The sequence below is a fragment of the Bombyx mandarina genome, chromosome 01 (genome assembly GCF_030267445.1).
Source record: "Bombyx mandarina strain Sakado chromosome 01, ASM3026744v2".
Taxonomy (NCBI): domain Eukaryota; kingdom Metazoa; phylum Arthropoda; class Insecta; order Lepidoptera; family Bombycidae; genus Bombyx; species Bombyx mandarina.
In genome coordinates this window covers 18,801,929-18,829,330 of record NC_143208.1, presented here as the reverse complement: position 1 = coordinate 18,829,330, position 27,402 = coordinate 18,801,929, and the positions used below count along the sequence as shown (strand labels likewise).

Below are 27,402 nucleotides of genomic sequence, written 5' to 3'. Positions count from 1 at the left end.
TGGGCAGCTAAAGGCTGATGATGATGATAGGTTGTTATGGAAAACAGAACGTGACAAAAATTAAAACTACTTTTGCGGTATAATAGCGCGTTTTTACTACCATTATCAGTCGTTTTTATTGCCATTATTGATACTAAGTACCTATTCGAGAAATCAAAAATTAAATAATGACAATAGAAATCTAAGCTGTACAATTCTTTTAATTACGTTTAGGAAAAAAATTACGACAAATTTCGAAAAACAAAAAAAAATCTTTGCGTTTATGGATTTTCATCAACGGTTTTATGATTATTCTTAAAATATGCACTTTACAAATATATTTTTATCCTAAAGTTTATTATTATAGGAAATAATACACTACAATTCTCGGGTTTTACATTATTGTCTGTCTACAAAACAATTATATAGTTCCAAAACACATAATTTTTACTAGTACATAAACTGTCATCACAATAATTCCTATAGACATTTGATCTCTTTAAAATTACAGCCGTATTCGTAAATACAGATCTACCATATTTGTTTCTTAAGTATGTTTCGCTTAATGAATTTAAGTATTTAAAAAGATATTGTTGACTTAGTTTTCATTTTTTATAAATGTTCAACGGGTTTAGGCAAATTAATATACTACTTATATAAAATATAATATAAGATAAAGACGTTGGATGTAATGCAAAGTTTAACATTTTGTGATCTATACCTGTTCAACAGAGAATTACATTAACCCATTATTCCTGAATATTGTATACGAGTAAAGTATTTAAATTGATTCGAATAAAACGACAAACTCACCATAGTGTAATCGAGATGTCCGCAGACACATCTTCCGGACGATTTGATAGTTAACGTGCGCGTCGCCATTTGCACCCGGAACGAAGTAGGCCTACAAACGTAGCTCTTGATGGCGCCGTGTGAAGCGCACAGCTCTAACACGCCACGTGAACGTTTACGAGTACTTGACTCCGATTCCATTACCTGAACGGAATAACACATAATATTATAATATATTGTTAGATATTTAACTTATTTTGACATGTTGTGGGTAGGTTGCCGCTGCCTATAAAAGGCAGTACGGAAAAGCTTCCTGTCCACGATCGCCCTAGACACGTCCTTACAGATCTAGCAGATCCAATATCTCTTGCATTAGAGGCCTTCAGCTCTAACACTAGGAGCAGGCTTAGGGACTGTGGTAACCGTACTGTTTGATTGGTTCGTTGAGTTTTAATTTAATTGTCATAAAGCCGTACTTAAAACACACGATCTAAGTGTAAATAAATATCATTGTTAAAGATTGTTACTTAAGATCCTCTTTGAAGGAGTGTTGTTATTTTTTTTTACATTATATCACTTCTGTTTCATAAAAATATACATATAACATGCACGGAACACTAAATTATATGTAGGCCAAAAACATTAATCGATATTCGAAACGGATATTCTTAGGGCGAAAAAGGGCTCAACCAAGAGGGTTGGGATTTGCGAACAGCTGCCAGAGCGCCTCCAAAGGAGACCTAACAAGTCAAGAGCAATTACTTCGCGAACGAATCTACTACCGGATCGGAATCGTAACCCGCTGAGATGATCCGGCGAGAAACTCAGCGGGCCGATGCGTGAGTTAGGTTGCACGTCGACCTTTTTGTCGAGTTTGACGGGCACGGTTACCGAGTTCTCTAGACCTGCAGGCGTCTAATGTAAAGGTTGTTTGATCTGGTGGATCCGTAGGGACGTGACCTTCCCCACCCTTTAAACCCAAACGAATTACTGTTTCACGGCAGAGCTGTAGTACCTACCCGTGCTGCTTCATGGTACGCCCTACAACCACTCACCTTGAAAACAAGGGATATGTCATCGAAATAGGCGTTAAAATGAAGAGGTGTAGGTGCCGGAGGCATGCGTTCTTCTTCTATTCCACCCTCAGCATCAGATGTCATAGGGAACCAAGACCACGCCCACTCCGACCAGCTCTCGGTACGAGCCGGCTCAGATGAACTTGAGCTCGTTAAATCTGTATTGTAAATTAATATTTGCAATAACCAATTCTTAGGAATAGTTAGTTACGTAATATAAAAAAGATGTGTGGTGTCATGGGACCCCGGATAGGAACGAAGTTCCTTATTATAAAAATATTAATTTTAAGTTCTATTCGAGGTATAAAGATAATAAAGCTGGAGGTTTCGCAACAACCCACGGTCATTTAGTAACGTGCGAACTTATTGTGGCACACTTCATTCACGGTTATTTGTATAAGAGTTAGTGTATTGCGCAAACGAACGCTCTGAGATCGTGATTTGAATGATAAAAAAATATGTTGTTTTTGTACGATATTACAAAATTAAGTCGTACACTGTGTGCATTACTAAAATCTTACGTTACGGACGTTTTTTCCTGGTTAGGGTACCCCTCCGCATCGTCCCATAAGGAACTTCGTTCCAAAAAAAACTATTTTTATCATGCGTGTTTTGGCCCGTTAGATTTGTTTGTAGGTAATGGAATCTTGGGAGTTTCACCATTCATATTTTTATATATGACTACTTTTTTATAACTTCAGATATCATCAATTTTCCTATTGTTAACTGAACAGAATACTAAGTAATAAATTCAGTAAAACGTTTAGAATATTTGCTATTATAGCAATCGATTTCGAATAGTATAAAATTAAATTTAAGTCAATTGAGTATTTACTCATAATTTCATATCTATACTTCTATACTAATATTATAAAGAGGAAAGATTTGTTTGTTTGTTTGTATTGAATAGCCTCCGAAACTACTGAACCGATTTGAAAAATTCTTTCACTGTTTGGAAGCTACATTATTTCCGAGTGACATAGGCTATAACTTTTTTTGAAAAAAAATTTTGATCCTCATTAAAACTCCAATAAAGTAACTCAAGGTGTAAAAAAATTACCTAAAATATTCTTTACATCGCATGCGCTGCGAAAACTATTGATGATATAATAAAATAATGTACTACGACTTTATAGAACACATTTACACATTTACAAAAAGTGTCGCGACAGCATATGTCTGACTATTATAGTTATGCCGCAATAAGTGTTCTTTTATTAAAAAAAATAAAACAACGTCAAATATCGTTGAAATTTTTGTTAAAGACCCGAGCGGAGGTGGAGCGGGCCGCTTGTAACTAATCTATTTGTTTTGTTAAATACTATGCAACGAATATAAGTCTCAGTAATTGTACACGAAACGTAATTATTAAACTATTGAGCTTACGCGCTGGCGGTTGATTGATATTGATAATCTTGGTGGTTTGCGGTTGCACCTTGACGACAGATCGTTCTCTGATCAATCGCAAGAGTAAAGTCAGTTGGTCACTGGTCACGCCCCAAGCCAGTTTATTTGATCGAAGCTGGACACTCAAGCTGCTTGCGCGACGTGTATTCGCTGATACTAAACGGGTCAGTACTCTGAGGAAAGATTTTGTGATTCACTTTTAGACGAAGTTGACAACCCTATAAAACTATTATGTCTTGGTTGTATTGTCATTATAATAGTATACATAATAATATAGTAACCCATAGACACAGCCCATTGAGTTTCTGGTCGGATGTTTTTTTTTTTGTTATTGCCCTTGTAGGCAGACGAGCATACGGCCACCTGTTGGTGAATGGTTACCATCGCCCATGGACTTCAGCAATGCTAGGGGCAGAGCCAAGACGCTGCTTTCGTCGTGCCTTCTCAGTGCACGACGAAGCACTGTTCTTGCTAGGGCTAATGTTAGCAAATTCTGTCACACTGAGCCTATGAGCTTGCCTATCCGTCCTCGCGTAGTTGGAATAACCCTTTAGGCTACCAGCAAATAAGCAGGAAAAAATAAGTACACAGTGTTTATGATATGTCAACTCGATTTTTGGCAGTAATTAACTTTCATGCGATTTATAAAAAAATATACAATATGTATCTTATCCCATATATGAAAGCAGCAACGGGGAACCCTTTCGCTATTTGCTATCGCATGTTACGGTTTGAACTGCTGCTTATCAAATAGTGTGTATAAAAGTAAAATAAAAGTAGTTATCTTATAGAAAATAATATCTTAACTATAAGGTACCATACAAACATATCAACTTTTTCATCTTCGTCAAGTTCATAATTGTCGTATTTGTGTTCTCACCTTAACTCTAATTGGCACCGATACAGCAAAGGTTCCTGGTAGAATCTTATCTTGCCATCAGAATCAGCTCTGTCCAGGCAGAGGGTTAGGTCATCTAGATGTACGAGCCTCCTGATGATGGGCAGGTTCTGATCGATATCTGTTTTAAAAATATATTCTATAGGTTTGAAAGCAGCAGCGCTCAGCGCGACGCATGCAAGCCACAGACGACACCGAAAATCATATGAAAAAATACCATATTCATGAACGACTAATTAAAAGCTATTTTTTGATTTGGTTAATTCAATTTTCCGCACTGCACTATGAAGTGACACCGTACTAGTTGTTTCAGCTACAATTGATAAAACAGAAACGCGAGCAATTCGCTTTTGCATAAATTTGAAAGTCAAGTAAATCAACATACCAGCAAAAGACGGTTCCCAATCCGAGTCGGCACTGTCGACAGCTAGATGTTTCACATTCAGTGACATTACGATATCATCTTGCACATATTTCACGATGAGGTGATGTATTCGGAGGCTTATGTTGCTCACGATACGGCGCACTAATGCTTGCATGTAACCCGGAGGTGCTTCTACGACTTGCGCTCGTCTGCTATTTGAAACAGAGAAATAATCTTTTTATTGCATAAATTGGTTAACGAACTTATAGTCCAACTGGTGTAAAGCGGTTATCAGAGCCCATAGATATTCCAAAAAGAACGCCGCCGCTTAGCTGTAAACTTGAGGTTGAAGTCCCAATTATATTGTATAATAGCTCTTCCACAATTACAACTGGAAATGCATGACCACTACATGTTAGAAATAGATAGGATGGTAGCATTTCACTGTACAGCTTCAACTACATCATACCCTACTCTATCAGTGAGTACTTGTTGGTGATTTCAATAAACTGCATTTCAATAAACTGCATTCCGCATTACGGGTATTATACGCCTATTCTCATATGAATCCTTCAGTCATCTTTTACAAACCGACCCGCGCCATGGTTTAACATGGATCTATTCCTAAATTCACATAACACCATCATCTAATAGTGGAATTTTACACAGCATATTACATTCTATAGCTGTTTTTTTTTGTAAATGGAAACTACCTTGGAGAGTCAGGAGGTACAGTCTCTTCATTTGGTGCAGGAGGATTGAGACTTAGAACGCATTCTGAAAAATAGAGTTAGATTTAATATCAATATAACAACGAAGGGACAGAAGAATATCTTAAAAAGTTGAATTGATTTAAGTTGTACTATAAAAACCAATAAATACTATACCTATGGTATCTATGGTGACAATGATGGGTTCTGACATAATTTTCGTCCATGGTACTTGTATTAAGAGTTCATGAATCCGCCCAGAGACTAGGGTAAATGGAAGAGCTAGTTCTTGCTGCAACACATCCGCCTTGAGTACGAGATTGTGAAGTGCCACTCCTCCTCCCCATAGTGACACCTGTACATCACGATCATTTGTGTAGAAAAACAGTTTTTGTTTACTAATTCAGAAGTTTTCTTGTAAATGCTATTAGTCTATTGGTCCTGCTTATTTCAGTGTTATTTTCCAAATTAAAATGTTATAATAGACTCATAGTCATATCCCTATTTGAGTATGTAACTGATAGTTAAAACTCAAACATTTATTATTTTATCACATTAAAACAAATTCAACTTAAAAGAATTAAAAGCCACATACACATAAATATAATTAATCCATCCCTATGAATTACTATAGATTGTGTGATTGTTGCATTCAAATAATTTTCTGCAATTTAGTTTAACAATATTAGATATTATATAAGACCTGACAAGAGCTAACAGTTCTGATAACAGAAAGTGTGTTTTTATCAATTAATTAATTGTTTGAAAACAAAATTTGTTACCTACTTCAAGTTCTCTGAATTATTCTCTTAAATTAATCTCTGAATTACTTGCCCACCACTGTCTGTATGCACTTAAATTTATAAATTTCAACTATCTACATTTCATTAGGGTACTTTGTGAATGTACTTACTTGTGCATCAGCTGGTTTGAAGTCACGAACATATTTGTCCACATAACTCAAAAGTATTGGTGTCACATATGATTCAATTTTAAACATTTTTACATTTGTCTCTTTATCTTTTTAGGTTCATATTCCTGCCGATCAATGATGAAGTTGAACTGTAAGAAAGATCTGTATAATTAGTTGGATTTTCCATTTTCACCATCTTTCATTTGCAGCTACTGATCTAGACAGTATATATTATAATTATGGTCAGTTATATATTTATTATATATTTCATATTTATTATATATTTATTATTATTTAGTTAGTTATATATAGTATTTAGGATTCATTTCTAATAATCCTCATCCTAACTCTTGTGTTACTTTTAGTTGAATTTAAACTTACATTTGCAGAGCACTTTATTTTAAAGTATTTTTTCTGCTGATTCAATTGCATACCTGAATTATTATGATTTTATTTTTGTTTCAGTTGTATGAAGTCACAATTATGTTCAGTTATGAAACTATTCTCAAATTTATTTTGGTATTTGCTATTATTTCAGTAAGTTATTTTTTGTTGTATTATGAGATACACTAACTACCTCTAGTAACCAATAGCTGTGAAGGTTAAACTCTTTATATTGGAGTCACTTTTTTGTACTTTATTTTAAATACAAGGTTTTGTTTGTTTATCAAGGTCTGATGAATATAAAACGATTTTATGAATTCATTTTACACTCTCTATCTTAAAAATTAGACATTCAACTAGAAATATTTTTTACTATAAACTTACGTTAAATTGATTTTATGAAAACTAATTCTCTAAAATTCTAGATTATTTTGAGGTGATATTGATACTCATTTTAAATTATTTATATATATATTTTTTGTAATTTGATAAATATGGCATTCCACATGGCCACCTCGAATGCAAGGGCCTAAATAACTGGTTGATTGAGTATTGATTTTAGGTATTCAATACTTACGTAGGCAATAAGTCACAATCATAGTATCTTTTCAAAGTAAATATCCTTGCAATTAACATACACTTACATTCTAAAATAATCGGATTGATCTGATATTAATCCATCTTTTTATAAAGCACAGTAATTTCATACAAGTTTTACTATTTTACTTAAAATTATTGTAAGATAATTTGATGAAATTTCATTTAAGAAGGACCGTACATAAACAAAAGTTTGCAAAATTGTCGGCCTTATGACATTTGACAGCATCGGGCCGATTTGGACATTGACTGAATTTGATTTTTTTTCATCGATTGAACAGGCTAAAAATTTAAAAGTCTTTAAACGTACCTAACTTTTTGCAACAAGCAATGAATCCATGTCACTTTTAAAAAAACAGATTGAAATAAAATTTTGTTGAACAAGATGAAATAAGACGAGATCATAATAGTTGGAAGATATGAAATGAGGTAGCTTTTCAATAAAATGATGAGAAATTTATTGAGAGTTTTGGAAGAACCCTGAATAATATCTTAGAATAATATAGAATCTTCTTCTATCTTAGAATAATTTTTGTTCCGCGTCACAAATCGTTAGACCGTATCCAACAATTTTGTTTCACTTTTCTCCATTATATCCACCTTGTCACATATTTTAATCCGTATTACTTAAAGCTGCTGCGTTCATCCAGAGTGCGTTTTCAAAGACTTTTTTTACGTACAGTTTAACTTTGAAAATAATTTTCCTCCACGGTATAATCCTCTACGTTATGACATGTTCTTCTTCAAGTGAGATTTGAAGAGAGCTCTTATTGGTAGGCAGCGGCTTATAATCATTTTTTCATCAAACACTTTTACTTAAAGAGACGATCAGAACTGTCATTGTTATGTCACGTTTAAGCGTAATTAAATACCAAAGTAATACTAATTTTATAATCACACAATTTGTCTCCTGATTATCTTACCAAAAGGAATGACTGGTCAAGCTAAGGAGCACAATTTCTAGTCCTAGTCCTTTATGTATAAAAAGCGTTGAAATGTAATCGCTAGTGTATTGTTACCGTAACAAGTAACATAAGTTCACAAAAATACAAAAATTCTAACTCAGCACACTCCATCTTGGTGGATTTTAAGTTGTAACTTGGTCGTACAGCTGGACACTTTCTCAAATTGTGTCCCATATAAAATCGCTCTCCCTACCTTTACCCTCCATTCCAAAAATTCTAATTTTTATTTGCAATTAATTGATGTAATTGATGACAGTAAAATAACGACATACTGTTTGAGAAATTGAGTTTTGTACTAGGTATTGTTTAAAATGATCCTGATTTTATCAATAAGCATTGTTATATTATGTTCCAACCTTTTTATAGTTTTAATATAAAAAAATTAATAAATATTTTGGAGAGAGCATACGGATTCTATCAGTAAAGGTATGTAAGGCTCTGAAGTAAAAACCTGAAAGATGAGTAAAAATACATCGCGGTTTTAGAACGAATTAAAAAATGGGTTCCATAACAACAGCTTGACAGATGTTGTGACGGGTAAACGAACGATACGAGAGGTCGTGGGGTCAGTAAAAATGTATTTTTAAGGTTTAATTTTACCAACTAGTTATGGTTTTTGCTCTCTAAATTCACAAGTCATAAGTCATGGCTTTCATCTCCAATGCATGTAAGTTCATTTTCATTTAAAAGTGCATTATTTTGTTACGTTAAAGCCTCTCATATCATCGGTGGCTTATTCTTTAATTGTGCTCGTGTTTAATTATTTTGGTGCTATTAGACAAATAATTTTCATTATATAATTGTGTAAACGTTGCTATTACTGTCCGTGTAATATCCACTGTGTAACATGTATTACTGCATTTGTATATTTTTGGGAGTTCAAAAAGTTCCTCGTGATTTAAATTGTTTTTTGCCAATCATAGAAAAAACACATATTTTAAAACATATGAAATATATAATTTTATTCGACTATATTAAATTACTTTACTTTTAAATCCACTGGATACTATAAACATTAGAAATGTGGACTCACCAAATACAATGTAAATTCTATTTTTAGAAAAAAAAAATGGTTTTCTTTTTTATTTCTTATTAAATATAAATACAATTTTAACCTATTCTATAAACATTGATTTTTTGTATACATATTAATAAATGAATGATGTAAGTTAAGGTTCGGGATGTAATTTTTTCATATTTTATAAGTATATATATTATAATCTATTTAAAAAAATGGTAATATCTCTAGTTAAATTATTAGTATATGGCTGTTATTGATATCATCAAATATATGATATTCTAAATTAGAAACATAAAAAATGGTTTCCTTCTATTTTTCTGTCATATTAAATGAATTTAACAAATGAAGGAATTTGAAGGAAATAAAATACTTTTTCTCTAACCTATTATAGAAAGGTAGTAGTAAGAGTTTTAAATATTTACATTTAGAAATTAGGAATTAGTTGTTACAAAATAGTTGCCTCGTGATTATGGTAATTTAATTATATTAGCAGTGTGTAAAAAATGTTAGGCTGATTTTATTCTTCTTCTCAAACATTACATCATTGTTGATGATGATTTCCCCTCTATACTCTTTGCATTGTTCTCTCCATCCTTATCCTTATTCATCCCTTTGGCCTCATAAAGAGCTTAGTTACTAGCATTTCTAGCTCCTGAGTCATGCGATCGGAAGACTTTTTCTTTGGGCTTTAGCCTTTTGTGTTCTATTTTATTGGTAATTATGAGTTTTCCAGATTATTAGGGTTACTGTATGCTGTGTAATCGAAATTTCATATGACATTATAAATCATATAATATAATCATACATAGCTGATCACCATTGACACCCTTCAGTTCTTTTAAAGTTTAGGGTTTTTTTCGGAATGTAGCCCAGTGTATTCTCAACACCATTAGGCATAGAGGTCAATATTATCCAATTAACTTTTTACCAAATCTATACTTCTATACTGATATATAAATCTACAGTGGTTTTTACGGATGTTCCATTATAACTACTGAACCATGCATCCGATTGACTTGAAACTTGGTATCCATGTAGAAAATACATGTACTTAATGGATATGCAAATATTTATATGAGTGTTGGACTCCCTACACCAGTTGCGGGGCGTTAATGATGAGAATCTTTGTGGGGGTGCGAAATAATAATATTAATTTTAAATATGAAGTGTCCCAGTGAAGCCGATGGATACAGCTAGTATTTTGTGTATTTATTAATTACATTAAAAATAAATTATTTAAATTACATTAGAAGCACAACAATAAATAAACCTAAAACTTTAGACACCACAATCTATAATTCAAAGAGTTACACAATCTACAAACTTATGGTTACTAATTCAAAAAATGCATATTAATAAAAACATATTTTACGTCTTAATAAAGTCATAAAGTGATTCTTCCCATAATGCTACTATATGTCAATAGTAGTCAATTATTTTAGTTGCATTGGAATGATTGCTATCTGGTATTATAGAAGATCATGTCAAGGTAGGAATATAAAAGATGATACTGAGGAGATCACCGCATGCTCTTCCACATTTAAAATCTTAAATAATAAGAAGTTTATTAATAAGCTCTTTACAATGAAACTTACGGAAAAGACGGGTACCGCCCGATCAGCTTCCTTCTAGTGTTAGACAAATTATACGAATGGCTATTACGCAAATGCCTCTAGAACTTCATCACCTCGAAAGGCATCCTCATACACGAACAGTTCGTATTCCGTGCGAAACAGTCATGCATTCAGCAAGAGCACCGCTTCACGGAGCGCATCTTATTAGGGCTAAACAGACGCAGAACTCTCCCCACGAAGCCCTCTTCTTCGATATCGCGAAGGCGTTTGACAAAGTCTGGCATAACGGTTTGATTTACAAACTATACAAAATAGGCGCGCCAGACAGTCTCGTGCTCATCATACGACATTTCTTGTCGAACCGTACGTTTCGGTATCGAGGGAACTCACTTTCACCCGTGACAAATCTTAGCCGGAGTCTTGCAAGGATCTGCTCTCTCCTCGCTACTGTTTAGCCTTTATGTTAACGATATACCCCGGTCGCCGGTTCAGTTAGCCCTTTTCGCTGATGATACGACCATCTACTACTCGAGTAGGAAGTTGTCGTTCATGCATAATAAACTACAGATTACAACCACCAATTTAGCAGAGTGGTTCCGAAAGTGGCGCACTGACATCAATCCACGAAACACAGCTGTGCAAAAGGGCTCGCCTTCCCGACACCACTACTAGCATTTTGTCCCGAATTAGGCGCGGTAACTCCATTTTCGCCGTCTGAATCTGTGGCCAGCCCATACCGTGGACTTCGAAGGCCAAATAGCTAAGCGTCACTCTTGACAGAGGGATGACATTCGGTCCCCACATCAGGTCGCAAACATCATACACGACCGAGCCGTGTTCCTACTCGGTCGACTCTACCCCATGACTTGCAAGTGAAGAAAATTGTCCCTTTATAACAAGGTATCAGTATAAATCCTGCATACGTTCTGTCATGACCTATACAAGTATATTTATCGCTCCGGGCCCGCATGCACATAAACTCTCTTCAGGTCATTCGATCCCGTTTTTGCAGGATAGCCGTCGAAGCACCGTGGTACTTGAGAAATGTCGACCTTCACGACGACCTAAAGATAGAACTGATAGTAAGTATCTAAAGGAAGCGTCAGAACGCTACTTTGCAAAGCGGGGCTACACGATAACTCTCTTATCGTTGCCGTCGCTAATTACATATCGACCGGGCAACGCATAGCCGCCGTCACCCGGAACATGTTTTGTCGGATCCTTCGAATCCACTTTCTGTGCTTTTAGGCTCTTCAAGCACCAGTCCCCGTAGAACTTGTCGATTAAAACTTGTTGGGAAAAGATCAATAATATAATACACAAAATGTTGGTTAGGTATTAATCTAAAATTATTTTATCTATCTATCTCTTAGGTTTATGGCGTTTCCGTTTAGATTTAAAATTATTTTATCACCTTCAATGTATGCTATTTTAGAAACGAGACACTTACGCTAACGAATAATCCAATTATCAAAATATTTTTTGCGAAGTTGATTTCTGCGAATTCTCTTTTATGTCTTCTACCGAATGAGAACCGGGTCCTACGAAGTTGTAATTTAAGTTTAGTAAAAAGAAAGAGCTCGACTGTAGCCATGTCTGATGAATAGGCTGTTTTTGTTACAATCACTATTTTCTTCACTTTTGCGATGTTAACTTCAGTTGCAGACGTTGATGACCTCCCGGAGCCAGGCAAATCATCCATCACCTCTCGACCGCTTTTGAAGGCTTTATTCCACTCTTATGCACGTATTTTGATGTAGCCTTAAGTAACTTCTTCAGTGACTCCGATTACGAAATTCCATTGGCGATGCAAAATTTAAGACGAAACTCTTTGTTAGATCTTAAGTCCATTATGAAATTCGTAATATACAATAGGTATGATATATCTAAAAACAGCATTGTATTTAATCTAATTAACAGATGAAACTCAAACTCCGGGCCAAAATGGAAAACCGTAGTGACAAATAAAACAAAAAAAATTTGGTTGGAACCATAAACGAATCATTGATTCCGGATACCTACCTTTTTGAATGAATATATTATTATATAATATTATATTATTTATATTTATTTATTAATTGCCTGATAAATGTACCACTACCCTATTTCTATAACGAAAAAGTCATGCGTTTCTGTAGGAAGCTATAGATAGGTTAATCGTGAAATAATCAGAAGTACGATTCAGTTTAGATTTAAGTAAACATATAGGATATGCTTACTTTATTGAAAAGAATTACGTTATGAGGAACAAAATCTTAAACAATATAAAGTTAAACATTTAAAAACCATGATACTTTTTTTTTTGGAGGAAAATCGTTTCATTTTGTAGGGTAGGGCAGTCATTTTAAATCACAACCGGTAATAAAACATTTTGTCTCAAGGTACCCATATTGAAACGTTGACGTATTGATGTCCATAGGCCCCAGTAACCACCTAACGCCTGGTTATGCTTGGGCCTGACCAACTAACCGCGCAATAAATGAATCAATTCAAATTTATTTATAAACCAAGTACTTATCGTCTGCCTGAAAGGTTTGTCATCTCTCTCGACCTAAGTCATTACCTCAAAAACCCTTAGATAAAAAATCAACGTGTTTTATTTATTTCGTTAATGTCCGTGGAAAGGGTTTTTGTTTAAGAATTACAGCTATGAAGTTGCTTATCAAATTGTCAATGAAACAGTCATAAATATACACTAAAAATATGTACTAAGACATCTAATATAACCTAATCTTCCAACAGCATAGAAACAATTTTTTTTTTTCGAAAATATTAGTTCTCTAGCATGATTAAATTATATTGGAACGGGCGACAACTAATAGAAGTCTCAATCTTAAACTTACAAGAAATATATAATCAACATAATTTCAAATTTCATTACATACTAATATTTCAGATCGTGATTGGCACGGCAAAAATCTACGTTAATACGTATTTTTTGTTTCAGAATTGACAACAGCAGCAGAGCAAATCCCATACATCATACCAAAGATATTTATTAAAAAAAAAAAGATATAAATATATATACACAATTACTTACTAACAAAATTATAAATATGTAAAATAACAGTAATAAATTGAGAAAAGATATGCTGAAGACAAACAGTTTTTGCAGATTATTGAAAATAGTCACAGACAACATATATTGCGGGGCACATGTCAGGAAGTTTGCATATTTAAGCAGGAAGAAGTCATGCTTGCCTCAGTGCTTGGCGAGAGCTACGTGTTTGCACACGGGTCTGCTGCTGCGACAGAAGAAACGGTTGAGGATAAAGATACCAACATTTCACTCCGGTGCGAGTACGACAAAAGGGCAAATGAGTGACGAGAGCCAGCCTACCGACAATCATGCCAGTTTCGGAGGAACTTTTGAAGTGTATGTTGATTTTCTTTAATCGATGATAAATTACGTTTTATTGCTCATTCGAGTACGGTAAAAATGAAATAAATCTATTCACAAAGCGCTGTCTAACTACAAATTAATAAATTAAAATAAAACGTAAATTATACTATACAAGTACCCGCGTTAAAATGTATTGTAAGTACCTGAAATATTAATAATTGAAATGCATTTTATAACATCAATATAGTAGTGATTCATCCGGCGAAGACACGTCGATTGTTGAACAGAAATATGATTCTGAGGACGCGAAATCCGAGCACCACAGGAGACCAACAAAGATCCCACTCAACTTCAGGACCTGGGAGACTGTAGGGAAGAAGACCGACTCGGACGAGAGTAATATCTTGTTTATACTACTTACTTCTTTAGAATAAATCTGATTCTTTAATGAATGAAATTATTTCTATCACTATTTTTAGATTAAAAAAATACTTTTCACTCATAAATCTTAAAAATAACAAAATGATAAGTGAAGCTTATATGTATATATAACGCTGTTTTATTCTAAAAAAATACGCAAATAGAAGATGTAAATAATAATCACTAAACCAAATTCCAGCAACGTTTAGGTTCAAAGTGGTGTCTTACAATGTACTAGCGCAGTACTTGTTGGAGTATCATCCGTATCTCTACATCGATTGCTCTCCGAGGAATTTAAAGTGGAAACACAGATCTAGACGTCTCTACCAAGAAATTCGCAGACTGTCACCTGACGTAAGTACTTGAGTATGTCTGTGTAGCGTCTTTAGAATAACAATATCATGTTTTCCTGTGGGTGCCGCGAAATGTTCTCTTAAAGGATTCACCGGAGAATGGAATGGAGAAGGCGTTCTCCGAGCATTACACCATCGTACTCTGATCGTGAACTAGCATTTAATGATACGGTGTATTGTTAGGAACATATATGAGTTTCAAAGATAGCCATTATTAAATACAGTTGACACTTCCATAAGACGCCCGGTGTATTCGTATCGAGCGATGCGATTGTGCCTATGTTTGAATCCCGCAGGCAGATACCAATTTTTCTAATGAAACACACGTTCTCGGGCGACTTCCACACCGAAGGAATAACATTGTGTAATTAAAGTCAAGCCCGTATAAATTATATTATGTCTAATTACTTGGGATAGGGCGTTTTGTGAGCCTGCACGTATAGGTATCGCCACCCTTTCTATTTTTGTCGCGAAGCAGTAATGTATTCCATTTTGAAGGGCGGGGCAGTCGTTAGATGATGGCCATGAAACTGAGATTTAGAACTCATTTTTAAAGTTGGGCGGCTGTAGTCGTGTTGCGATGTCTATACCCCCGGTTATTACTTTGCACCCACGGGGCTTTGGCTCGTTCACCGGTCTACGCAATAATAATGAAAAGGCATGACTTGTTAATACCTACGTAATTATCGAATCTCGTTAAGATCAATTTAATCTGTCGTATGTCGCTTTGTTTTACATTTATCTAGATACAAATTGTACGTGATAAATAGTGGGTGGATTTTTTTATCGTGTTTGTTGTTTCTTATTTAACTAGGAAACCACGTCCGTTCCTTTATTGAGACATCGTTCTCTTACAGATACTGTGCCTCCAAGAAGTTCAACTGTCGCATCTTGAAACGTTCTATTCTAAATTCGAAAACATCGGGTACCAAGGTGTCTTCAAACAGAAAACCGGAGACAGGCAGGACGGATGCGCTATTTACTTCAAGAAGTCTTTATTTGATTTGGACGATCAAATCAGCGTAAGTTAATAGGATAAGTAGAAATATTTTTTATAGAGATAGAGATTTTTATTTCCTAAGGATACTTAAGGACAAGGTAGTCTTGGTAAACTCCGAGAGGTGATCATTTTTTGTTGAATCTAACTTCAGAGGTGACTTAAACAGTTGTTTCAATCAGTTATATAGTAAAAAAGTAGCGGTTACCATCACTGAAGTCGAGAGTAAGTAGTAAGTAAGAGATGAGAAAGTCGAGAGTAAGTAGTAAGTAAGAGATGAGAAACGTCAAGCTACGTAAGCGTTGTATACGGTGACTCTTGGTATGTCTGTGTTAAGATATCCAGTTCGGGAACCTGACACCTTGTATAGTTATAACATTATTCGCGGCCAGGAACTGAGTAATCAACTTCCTAAATTGCTTATTGAAATATTCTCAGAATGTTTGTCGCCATTTATATAAAAGAGACCAGTCAATATTAACTGATGTTTCTTAATTTTAAGTTTCTTTAAACCTAAGAAAAGTACATTGTGCCGAATGCGTTATACACCGATTATTTTCGACGCTTATTTTCGACAAGTCCTCTATCCCGTTCTATGTATGGGCTTTAGCTTCATTTACTTGCGAGTTAGATTGCTCTATTTCCTGGAGTTTCGACATATTACTAAAGAATAGGGACATGATGACACAAGCTTATTTGGACAAATGGATTTTTTTTGTACCGGGATAGGTGACTAGTTAAGTTGTGTATTTTTTTATCATAGTAGTGAAGAATACCGCGCGTTCAATGACTTAACTTCTAGAACGACGTAAAAAAAACTGGTAAATTAATTATAAAGACACTTAAGCGCATATGCCATCAATTAACTGCAACCACGTAACGTAATTGCAACCACGATTTTACTTATAAGACAACTAAATATACCGCACCATACATGATTATGATCACTAGGTTTTAATGCTTCATTTACACGTACCACGGATACTAAAAACAAAAATTTGTATTTTAGTTGAATTTTTAAAATGTTCATATTAAAGTAGTCTCTGACTAAAGCCATGAACAGACAAAACGGAAGCGAATAATAAAAGAACATAAAATGGTGTCGTGAAATTATGTATTTAATAATAATAAAAAACGCAGAGTAATTTACGACTATATCGATTTATAGCCGATACTAAATTGTTAGTACGGTAATTACAAAATACAAAGAATTCCAGGGCGGAGCATAAAATATTGATACAAGTTAAGTGATAATTTCACTCGAACAAAGTCCTTTCGATTCGCTGGTCAGAGTAACTTGTTAGCTATACATTCTGCCTTTCATTTTAGTCAAGATTGTTTCAATTCTATAGATTTGTTTACAGTGTAATGTGTCGATATTGATATTATATTTGTATTACATTGAACATCAACTATGACAAAGTCTAGACAGATATCCATATCATCTGGAACCGCTGCGGTCGTCGACAGTGCGTTTCCAGAGGTCTTTTTTGCCACGTACCATCGGCTATGGAATGAGCTCCCCTCCGCGGTTTTTCCTGAGCGCTATGACATGTCCTTCAAGAGGCTTGTGGAGAGTATTAAGCGGTAGGCAGCGGCTTGGCTCTGCCCCTGGCATTGCTGAAGTCCATGGGCGACGGTAACCACTCATCATCAGGTGGGCCATATGCTCGTCTACCTACAAGGGCAAGGGACCTAAAAAAAAATATATGTTTATAGTTATCATGTATAAAGTATTGCTGCGTAAGTGGATTACATTCTATCCATTCAAATCCATCCATCCTGAGGAGAGTTTCAGAGGGAGAAAAAATGCTCCTACATATCTCCTAGCCCACTAATTATCGTAATTTTGCAAACCAAATTTTTATTCGATTCGATTTGTAAACGTTTTCTCTTTCACTGTTAGGCAATAGTTCTCAGGTTTAGTTTTTATATCAACATTTTCATATTTCTGTATCCATGACCCCCGCATATTCAAAAACTTCTCCAATGCGTTAAAAGCCTTTTTTTTGGATTTTCTACTACTCCCCTGTCCAAATTGTGTGATTGGTCAGCTTCATCTTTACTGTCATTTCCATCAGTCCACGTGTTCATATAATTTTGGACTGTATCGTCATCAGTGTAATCTCCAGTGGTTACCACGTCGTCGTCAATCTGTACAAAATCGTCGAGAGTTGGTGTTGACATTTCAGTAATATCTCGGGACACGAGCTTGACGCATTCGTCATAGCTGGTCGTGGACTATCGCCTTGACGACTGGTCGGTCGGGCGTCCTCGGGGTGACGCCGCGAGTCTGTTTGTAGTGTTGACCGCGGGAACCCCCTACTCTGATCGGATTCTGATACTCATTGTAAAATAGAATATTAAAAAAATATATATTTAAAAAAAACAAAAATACATGTCCGCTGAGTTTCTTGCCAATTCTTATCAGGATGGAGATCGGACGTCTGGTATAAGAGTATAGGCGAGTCGTTTAGTGCGTTAGGGCCCTAAAAACTGTCACTTATACAAGTTTATATTTCTTACTTATTTATCTCTTATCGAAGTTTTAGGGAGGTGGACCTGAATAATCCCATTAAAGGAGTTTTCTCGATTACTAAATTTTTTACTTTCCAGGTTTGACTGTATAATCATTAAAAAACTCTTACAGTACTCAGTTAGTAAGGTGCGCACTAGTAAGTACTAGTAAGTAACTTATTTTCAGGTTTTCACAATGTTCTTGTTGTATTTCGATATATTGCAGGAATACTCGTACAATAAATTGACTCAGTTAAGTCGAAATATTAATAGAATCTTGTTTCACAATAGCTTTTGAGTATCGATGATCTTTCAAGATATCCCTGAAAAAGTATGCGATGCTTTGTGAACGAAAACACGTTGAATAATTTATTCGTATGAAACTGGAAAAACTTGGAAACCTTTTGTTGAAAAATTCCGAAACAAGATGATATCTTTGTAAAAATCTTTCTCGAATTTCAATAACTATACTGTGTTATATTTTCGTAAAAATAAAATTAAGAAAAAGTATACCGTACTCTCCTTTGTATGTATGGAAATAAGGCCCTTTAAAGCCTACCTTTAAAGGGTGTTATTATGTATGAATAAAAACGAGCTCATGACCTAGCTATTATGGTTTCTTTCATGAAACTATGACTAGGGCCCATTGAGGATCTCGCCGGATCTTCTCAGTGGGTGGCGATTCCGATTCGGCGGTAGATTCAGCGAAACACTGCTCTTGCTAGGGCTAGTGTTAGCAAATTCTCTCGAGTTGAGCCCGTGAGCTCACCTACCCGTCCGATGTAGCTGGAATAGCCAGCCCTCTAGGCTAGGTAGCGCTGGTGCGCATAGGTAGGTAAAAAATGATTAAGGCAAAGCGTTGTGCTTAAATACAATTAAAAGTTTAACGATCCCTTAAATAAACAAAGAAAAATTAAATATACGAAGAATATAAAAATTTTGGACAATCACAAGGTCGAATACTTTAAAAAATTCAAGATTTTTTTGTATTTAATATCTCCGAAAATATATTAAAAGCTTCCTTTAAATGCTGCTTATGTTCTGTATAGTACGACAGTAGCTTTATAGACTTATGACGTCACCATGAATAGTATCAAAATTTATAGTACCTCAAAAAATAACTTGTTGACTTCGATTATGACAGTCGAAATATAAATGATTCACAGCTGTTTATTTGCGAAAGACAGCAAACGCAGCGCGTCCAACAAATGCGAAAGCGAATTATTTGATTTTGAATTATTTGAACTAATTGGAATTGTAAATTGCACCTGACTACCTGGATCGCGAACTTTACCTTGTATTTTATGTAAGGTACTGTAAATATTAATTAGGTATTACAATGACTACGTTACAATATTATTAGTATTTTTTTTTATTGCTTCGATGGGTGTTCGTGCTCACGACCCATCTGGCGTTAAACGTTTACCGGAGCCCTTAGACATCTACAATGTAAATGCCGCAATCCACCTTGAGACACGAGTCTGTCTCAGTTTTTACGGCTGCCCCGTCCTTCAAACCGAAACGCATTACTGCCTCGTAGCAGAAATAGGCAGGGTGGCGGTACCTAGCCGTGCGGACTCACAAGACGTCCTACCACCAGTATAAACCTATCAGTACAATACTTTTATATATATTCATGCGTTTTGGTTTGAAGGGTGGGGCAGCCGTTGTAACTATACTTGAGACCTTAGAACTTGTGCCTCGGGGTGGGTGGCGCATTACCGTCGTAGATGTCTATGGGCTCCAGTAACCACTTAACACCAGGTGGGCTGTGAGCTCATCCAACCATATAAGAAATAAAAAAGAAATAAATAAAAACGGTATATTTCTGTTGCAAAACAGTATCTATTATTCCGCAAGGATGAGAGCGCGCAGCATGTCATCCCCGTCTGATGCTCGTCATTCTTCAACAGGTTGAGTTCTTCCAGCCGGAGCTGCCTATCCTCAACCGTGATAATATCGGTGTGATTGTAAAATTGTCGCCGAAGGAATTGCCCGGGTCTTCCATAGTCGTTGCCACAACTCACTTACTTTACAATCCGAAGAGAACGGACGTACGACTAGCACAAATAAAAATATTACTCGCCGAGATCGATAGATTCGCTTATTTCAACAATGGGAGGGAGTGAGTAAGATTATTTAGTGTTTTCATTTGTCTGTTACGACTATATTGTCCTATGTAACCTTGTGTACTTAATGTGTATATAATAATAGTAAATTCAGGTTTTTTTTTCATTATTTCTTAGTAACTTACTTTACTGGTGGTAGGACCTCTTGTGAGTCCGCGCGGGTAGGTATCACCACCCTGCCTATTTCTGCCGTGAAGCAGTAATGTTTCGGTTTGAAGGGTGGGGCAGCCGTTGTAACTATACTGAGATCTTAGAACTTATATCTCAAGGTTGCGCATTTACGTTATAGATGTCTATGGGCTCCAGTAACCACTTAACACCAGGTGAGCTGTGAGCTCGTCCACCCATCTAAGCAATAAAAAAAAAACTTAGGAACATAAGTAGTTATACCTTGTATGTAGTAAAAAACAATCACTTTTTTTATTTATTGCTTAGTACTTAGCCTGTAGACATCAACAACGTAGCGGTTACTATCCATCTTGAGAGTGTGAGCTCTAAGTCTTACGAAGGCTGTCCCAGGTTTCGAACCGAAACGCATTCCTGCGTCGCAGCAGAAATAGGCAAGGTGGTGGTATCTATCTACCATCAGTATTATACATACATACATACATACATTACATACGTAATTGGTGATCCAGAGAGACGAATCCAGGAGAAAGTTATTAAAGGAGGTCACAACCCTCATTATTGAGGATTATCGACGCAAGAAGGAGAGAATTGGTGATGGGCCGATTTGAGAGCCCTCTCAGGTCACACTCATGTGTACCTTTGTAGGGTAGGACAGCCGCACTACAAACACAACTTAAGATTTCGACCTTATTTAAAATGGAAGGGAAATTTATCTTCTGATGCTTTTTGACTACAATTGACGAGTGCTGTAAATATCATCATTCTCCTGTGCTTCTCCCAGTCACGTGGTATCGGCGCAACATGTTTTCTCCTTCCATACTCCTCTATCATATACCATTCCTTCGCTCACTCTCCTCTTACACATGTCGTCTTTCACGCAATCCACCCATTTCTTCTTAGGTCTACCTTTTCCTTTAGCCCGACCAAAGCTAATACAACCTATGCCCAGGGTCAACAGAAGGATTCCCAAGGAGAGTTGACGTCAGGCAAGTGGCCGTCATAAAGATTTTTGCCAAAACTGAGAGCAAGATGACGAGTTCTGTAGAGCTTACACGAAATATTAGTTTACTTCGAATAGACGACATATCTATATTTATACTAATATATAAATCTACAGTGGTTTTTACGGATGTTCCGTCATAACTACTGAACCATGCATCCGATTGATTTGAAACTTGGTATCCATGTAGAAAATACATGTACATAATGGATAGGCTAATATTTATATGAGTGTTGGACTTCCTACACCAATTGCGGGAGGGCGTTAATGATGGGAATCTTTGTGGGAGTGAGAAATAATAATGTTATTTTTAAATGCCCAGCGAAGCGGACAGGTATAGCTGGTTTAACTATAATGAAGTATTCGTAATGGACTTCCTAGTGATGCGCCTTCCAATCACTGCTATACAACACGAAAGAAGCACTATTTACGGACATTTTATGTTAAGACACATACATGGGCTTCGACAAATGCATTTGACGGGCGTCGACCGACCTCCCCTTTCAAATTATTATTTTTCAGGTCCGGCCATTTTCCTGTTATACTGACAGGCGATTTCAACTCCACCCCAGAAAGTGCTGTGATAACATTATTAGATAGAGGACGCGTTAGGTAAACGTTCAATCGATTATTTGTCACTTAAAATGTTTTACGAGAGACATGAAATCGCGTTTTATGGGGGATTTTTATAATTCATTTAGATACGTACTCCATGCTGGAGTCACGTGTAATGATCAAATGGAATGACGTGATTTAGATTTGTAGACAATTTCTTTAATTGCAAAAAATTTTATGTATTGATAGTCAACGGATCCTCAGTGAATGTCTCTCTTACTAACTTAAGCGAGTTATTTTTTAGTGCTAGTTCTAACATATCTCGAAAACACTTTCGTTATTCGGAAAGTTTATTTTTTATTTTCCTTTTAGACAGATAAGCACACAGCTCACCCGACGGTGAGTGGTTACCGTTGCCCATGGACGTCAGTAATGCCAGGGGCAGAGCCAAGCCGCTGCCTACCGCTTAATACTCTCCACAAGCCTCGTTTGAAGAAGGACATGTCATAGCGCTCGGGAAACACCGTGGAGGGGAGCTCATTCCATAGCCGGATGGTACGTGGCAAAAAAGCTCCCTGGAAATGCACTGTCGATGAACGTAGTGGCTCCAGGTAGTATGGTTGCACTCTACTCTGGTGGCGGGCGGTGCGATGGTAAAAACGAGATCACGGCATCATCTCGAATAATTCCTCAGAGCACTTGTAATGTGTAGTTTGGTTTGAGCTCTCATCATTTTACAGAGCGAGTTCACTACGAGACAGTTCGGATTGGAAACGAATCGGCGTCACCGACAACTGCCAGCACTTGGCCGTTTATTTAAACCGACAACAGGGATGTCTATCGAATTTCAACAAAATTAAGGTCAGTTCTGGTCTCTTTTAGATTACGTGTGCAAGAAACTTGTTGCGATAGCCATCATAGTACGTAAGATATTTGACCGATGTCTGAATCTAGATTATGACATTTTGAAGATAAGCTTGCATATTATTATGTATAAGTTACGAACAATTTCAACGGCTCTGTGGAAGATATTACATTTGTCGTTAAACCTCCCAAAAAACTCATCCTTGCTGATTCTTCTCAAACAAAATAAAAATGTATTTTATTTAAAAAAAAGTGTATCGTGTGAGTGGTTAGTTATAAATATTTTAATGACAAATATGAGTAGAAGGATTATCATTTTGGTAATATTGTTACGCAGTGGGGTTTGGGATAAATAAAATTTCACCAAAGTACAACTTAAAAATTGTATTCAACACTTAAAACAATTAACACTTTAAAACTCTCAATTTGCATGTTCCGCTTCGCTTCAGGTGTTCCGTTCGCTGTTTCGCTTTGAGTAGTCCCGATTACTAACTAACTGCGCGCCATCCCTACAACGCTTTTATAGCTGATACCTCATCCCTAGAATCATCGAGAATATTACACATCTCTAGTCGTAGTTCCCGCTATCTGACAATAGATGGCGTTGTAATTCTCGAGCATTCTGGATCCTTCGATGTTCGTTCGACTATTCGGCTATAGATGGCGTTACTTTTACCGGCGTAACAATATCTTTTAAATCACCCCACGCTTTTTTAATATAATATCCTTTTTTTAAGCCTGTTTTTAATTCAAATTTATTATTATAATGTTGTGTAATCCGATGTTTTGAAGGGGGTCAAAATCATGTTCAAGATCCCGTTACATACTAATATACGTATTAACCTAATAAAAGCGTATTAAAATTAATTAATTGATTTAATTTCCAGATACACAACTCGGAACACGCTTTCGACTCGGCCGACGCGGACGAGAGTGATTACTGGAATGATGCTCACAATCGGATGTTCAACAGTGACGTCATAGGTCACTCTCTAAACCTGATCTCTGTTTACAACAAGTTCAAGGCGGACGGGCAAATGGAGGCCTCCACTTTCCAAGACCATTGGGTCACGGTCGATTACATTTATTTTAGGTAAATACATTATTTACTTACTACGGCGTTTTCATGATCTTTTTTTTTTATTGCTTAGATGGGTGGACGAGCTCACAGCCCACCTGGTGTTAAGTAGTTACTGGAGCCCATAGACATCTACAACGTAAATGCGCCACACATCTTGAGATCTAAGGTCTCAAATATAGTTACATGATATAGATCATTTCATGATTAAAAATTACATAAATACTGTTGTTCGCATTGATCTGCATTTTGCGCATAACATATGCTGGTCTAGACCGAGATTATCGAAAACGTATCGTATTTAAATCTGTATTAAATGAATATGAAATTTGTAGAGGGTAGGTGCCTTTTTTATTCCTGCCTATACTGATAGTCTTGAGAAGCTATTTCAGCTTCGCCTTGACGTGTAGGTGAGCTCACGGGGTTCAAACCGGAGTGTTACCAACACTGGCCCTAGCAAGAGCAGTGTATCTTAGCCTCTTATCTTATAATTGATCACATTTGAGTTTCTTCATGTCGTGAATTTACACTTTTTTCCCTGCCTATTCTTTGGTAGCTTAAGAGGCTATTTCAACTTTGCGCGGACTGGTAGGTGAGCCCACGGGGTCAACCTGAGAGAATTGCTAACTCTAGCCCTAGCAAGAGCAGTGCTAAACAGAATCTTACCATCGGATCGGAAACGCGACTGAGAAGATCCGGTGAGGAACTCAGTGGGCTGTGTCTATGGGTTAATTAACTCGTAAAGCCCTTCGTGCTAGCTGCTACTAAATAATGTATGCGCTTGCGAATTGTTATAAATGTCGTCGTTGTGTGTTCCACGAAAGCAGCTGTTGCAGCGGTCTCCGTCTGCTCGAGCGTCTGCGGCTGCCGACGGCCGCGGAGTGCGGCGTGCTCGGTACGCTCCCGAACGAGGTGTACCCCTCGGACCATCTGGCGACCGCGGCCGTGTTCGAGCTGAGGCGGTTCCGCTACGCCTCCTAACACGCACGCTTATGTGAAGCCGCGACTGAGACACGTACGGACCGCTCATTATCATTATATTGTAGAATATATTCGAGGTTGAATAGATAAAAAAAAACTACATTTTTTCCAAAAGTATTTTTAAGTATCGAAGGATAGTATTATGAAAAGCCAGGAAATAAAAAAAAAAACTAAAAAATCTTGACGCGTGCTATTTTATTAAAAATATGTACTAGAAGTGTAATTGATTAACATACTTAAAGATATATAAAAATGTTCACGAATCAGGAACAAGTATATTTTCCTACAAAAAAAAAAATAGGTTAGAAATAAATATTTGGTTTTTATTGAAGTCACTTTTGAGTTAAAAAATATTGTGTTGAGTGAAATTAACATATGGCGCTTACGCCTCTGACTAAATATAAAAAAATACTAATTCTAACTAATTTATAAAAAAAAAAACAAAGACTTAAAAACACACTTACTTCTCTAAACAGCATTCTCCCTACAATCTTGGAAAAATGCGAATTTATTTGTTTTCACACAAACATTATATACAATACTATTTGTATAAGTAGCCGCCGGTGCAAGAGTACTTAGAATTCTTATGACGTCATTTATTTTCAACCATCGCTAAATTCGAGAAGAATGTAAATCAATATATTTTTAATCAAATGTGCCTCAAAATATATTTTTTTGTTGTATAGTAATGATACTTAAATATATGTATGTACGTAAAATAGTCATACTGAAAGTCCTCATACAATTATATTATGTACCTTATAATGCCTAGATATAACAATGTAAATGTGATATTTTGGAGAATACATTTACATATAATACGATTTCATTTTTGATTTATTAAATGATAAGTGAGTAGTGGATAGTGAACGAATAAAAAAAATTAGTTAAAGGCAAAAATTTTGTAGAGAATTTAAATTTGTAATGTTATAACTATGTATAACTAATATTTGAAGTTAAAGTTTAATGTCGGAAACAGTAACGTGTTTCGGTTTGAAGGGTGGGGCAGCCGTTGTAACTATACTTGAGACCTTAGAACTTGTATCTCAAGGTGGATAGCGCATTTACGTTGTGGATGTCTATGGGCTCCAGTAACCACTTAACACCAGGTGGGCTGTGAGCTCGTCCACCCATCTAAGCAATAAAAAAAAAAAAGTAATAGAAACGATCTCTCAAAGTGAAAGGTTGCATTACTGTTAATTATATTTAGCGAATATCCTTCGTTTTCCTATGCTAGCCTTCGTTTCGTATTCCTTTGCTTAACGCTAATGGCCATGCCGTGTATAAAATAACAAGATTCATTGCTACGTGTGCTCATTCTTAAGCCCACTATTATTAGCCGAACTAAGAAAGTGTAATACAGTTTAAGTTAACTTGATTGAGTCAGCGATCGAATGGACGCAAACAATTGATGTGGAAATGATCCAACTGTGGAACCAAATATATTTTTTTGCTTTTGTAAGCAGACGAGCGTACGGCCCACCTGATGGTAAGTGGTCACCGTCGCTCATGGACGTCAGCAATGCCAGGGGCAGAGCCAAGCCGCTGCCAAATGGAACAAACCGTCCACATTTTCATCATTCGCATGATGAATTACAGAATACATTGCGTTGTTTTGACTAGGCATTGAGTGCGGTGTGGAGGTAGTCTGTGGCGGCGTCGGTATTCGCTTCCGTAGACTTAAAATTGTAGCCGAATGAGTGTGCGATGTCCAATGGCGGCTCTCATCTATATCTTTTCTCTTGCTCGATGATTACCCAGCAATGGACTTTAAAAAAAGTATTTCAAATTTATATGCAGTTTTGTCAGTAGCGTTTCGTTACTAGTAGTAAACAATACGTATGATTAGAAAGTTTAGTGAATTATATTAATATAGTTCAATTACATTTCGCACAAATATGACGGTATGTGTAGATATTATAATGTTATTTAAGAGTAGTTTTGTCTGCTATAAAATTAAACTTGATTATAAATAAATTTGACATATTTTTGTAGGGCAATAAAGAACAATGACAGTAAAAAATTATATAAAAAATTAAATAGTTATTATTTATTTTCCAGCCAGTACTTAGTCTCAAAAATAGCGATCGCGTAGGTTGAAGTAAATGCTCATCTTGTTGGATAGCAATTATTTAGGTATTTCCTTAAATTTTATGTTTTTGTCAAATAATGCTTTTTCTTATTTTGTAATTCGACTGCATTGTTGTTATGCATATTATTTGTGGCATTAATATAATAACATTTTTGATTGATTCCTGTTATTGATTTGTATTTATAACACGTTCACGGTTCGTAATAATTAATAATTTCATTATTGAAATATTATGTTTGGAAATAAAGAGGTTTTGTTTTTTAA

General features: G+C 35.9%; 2 protein-coding genes across 14 annotated transcripts in view; one reads left to right on the top strand and one right to left on the bottom strand.

Moving 5' to 3' along the window:
• Vps13B (vacuolar protein sorting 13B) overlaps positions 1-7,307 on the bottom strand; it is a 90,833-nt gene extending 83,526 nt beyond the window's left edge. For 3 of the 5 annotated variants that reach the window (XM_089731731.1, XM_089731708.1, XM_089731723.1), the window contains exons 1-9: positions 7,101-7,307; positions 6,140-6,288; positions 5,404-5,581; positions 5,230-5,293; positions 4,538-4,728; positions 4,135-4,273; positions 3,234-3,427; positions 1,827-2,005; positions 793-975 (exon numbers count right to left, since the gene is read on the bottom strand). In XM_089731731.1, the coding sequence (XP_089587857.1) occupies positions 793-975; positions 1,827-2,005; positions 3,234-3,427; positions 4,135-4,273; positions 4,538-4,728; positions 5,230-5,293; positions 5,404-5,581; positions 6,140-6,226 (1,215 nt within the window). In that variant the 5' untranslated portion in view covers positions 6,227-6,288; positions 7,101-7,307. The remainder of the gene's footprint in view (positions 1-792; positions 976-1,826; positions 2,006-3,233; positions 3,428-4,134; positions 4,274-4,537; positions 4,729-5,229; positions 5,294-5,403; positions 5,582-6,139; positions 6,289-7,100) is intronic. The other 2 variants (XM_089731713.1, XM_089731718.1) reach the window with 2 other exon arrangements.
• On the top strand, positions 3,333-27,402 carry LOC114249210 (protein angel). 9 transcript variants are annotated; one of them, XM_089731779.1, is made up of 11 exons: positions 8,700-8,752; positions 11,693-11,762; positions 13,628-14,056; positions 14,271-14,419; positions 14,643-14,797; positions 15,654-15,818; positions 20,224-20,435; positions 22,091-22,180; positions 22,864-22,984; positions 23,875-24,080; positions 24,890-27,402. In XM_089731779.1, the coding sequence occupies exons 3-11, from the start codon at positions 13,770-13,772 to the stop codon at positions 25,044-25,046; spliced, it is 1,542 nt and encodes a 513-aa protein (XP_089587905.1). In that variant the 5' UTR covers positions 8,700-8,752; positions 11,693-11,762; positions 13,628-13,769; the 3' UTR covers positions 25,047-27,402. The 9 variants fall into 9 exon arrangements, with proteins under 9 accessions (XP_089587903.1, XP_089587898.1, XP_089587924.1 ...); XM_089731777.1 differs by lacking the exons at positions 8,700-8,752; positions 11,693-11,762 and adding an exon at positions 3,333-3,418; XM_089731772.1 differs by lacking the exons at positions 8,700-8,752; positions 11,693-11,762 and adding an exon at positions 8,562-8,650.

What these genes read in the sequence shown, in the direction of transcription:
- LOC114249210 (XM_089731777.1), top strand. Translation starts at nt 13,770, where the DNA reads ATGCTGAAGACAAACAGTTTTTGCAGATTATTGAAAATAGTCACAGAC. An exon ending in CGAATTTCAACAAAATTAAG is followed by an intron (nt 22,985 to 23,874) that starts GTCAGTTCTGGT and finishes TTTAATTTCCAG; the next exon opens with ATACACAACTCGGAACACGC. An exon ending in GTCGATTACATTTATTTTAG is followed by an intron (nt 24,081 to 24,889) that starts GTAAATACATTA and finishes GTTCCACGAAAG; the next exon opens with CAGCTGTTGCAGCGGTCTCC.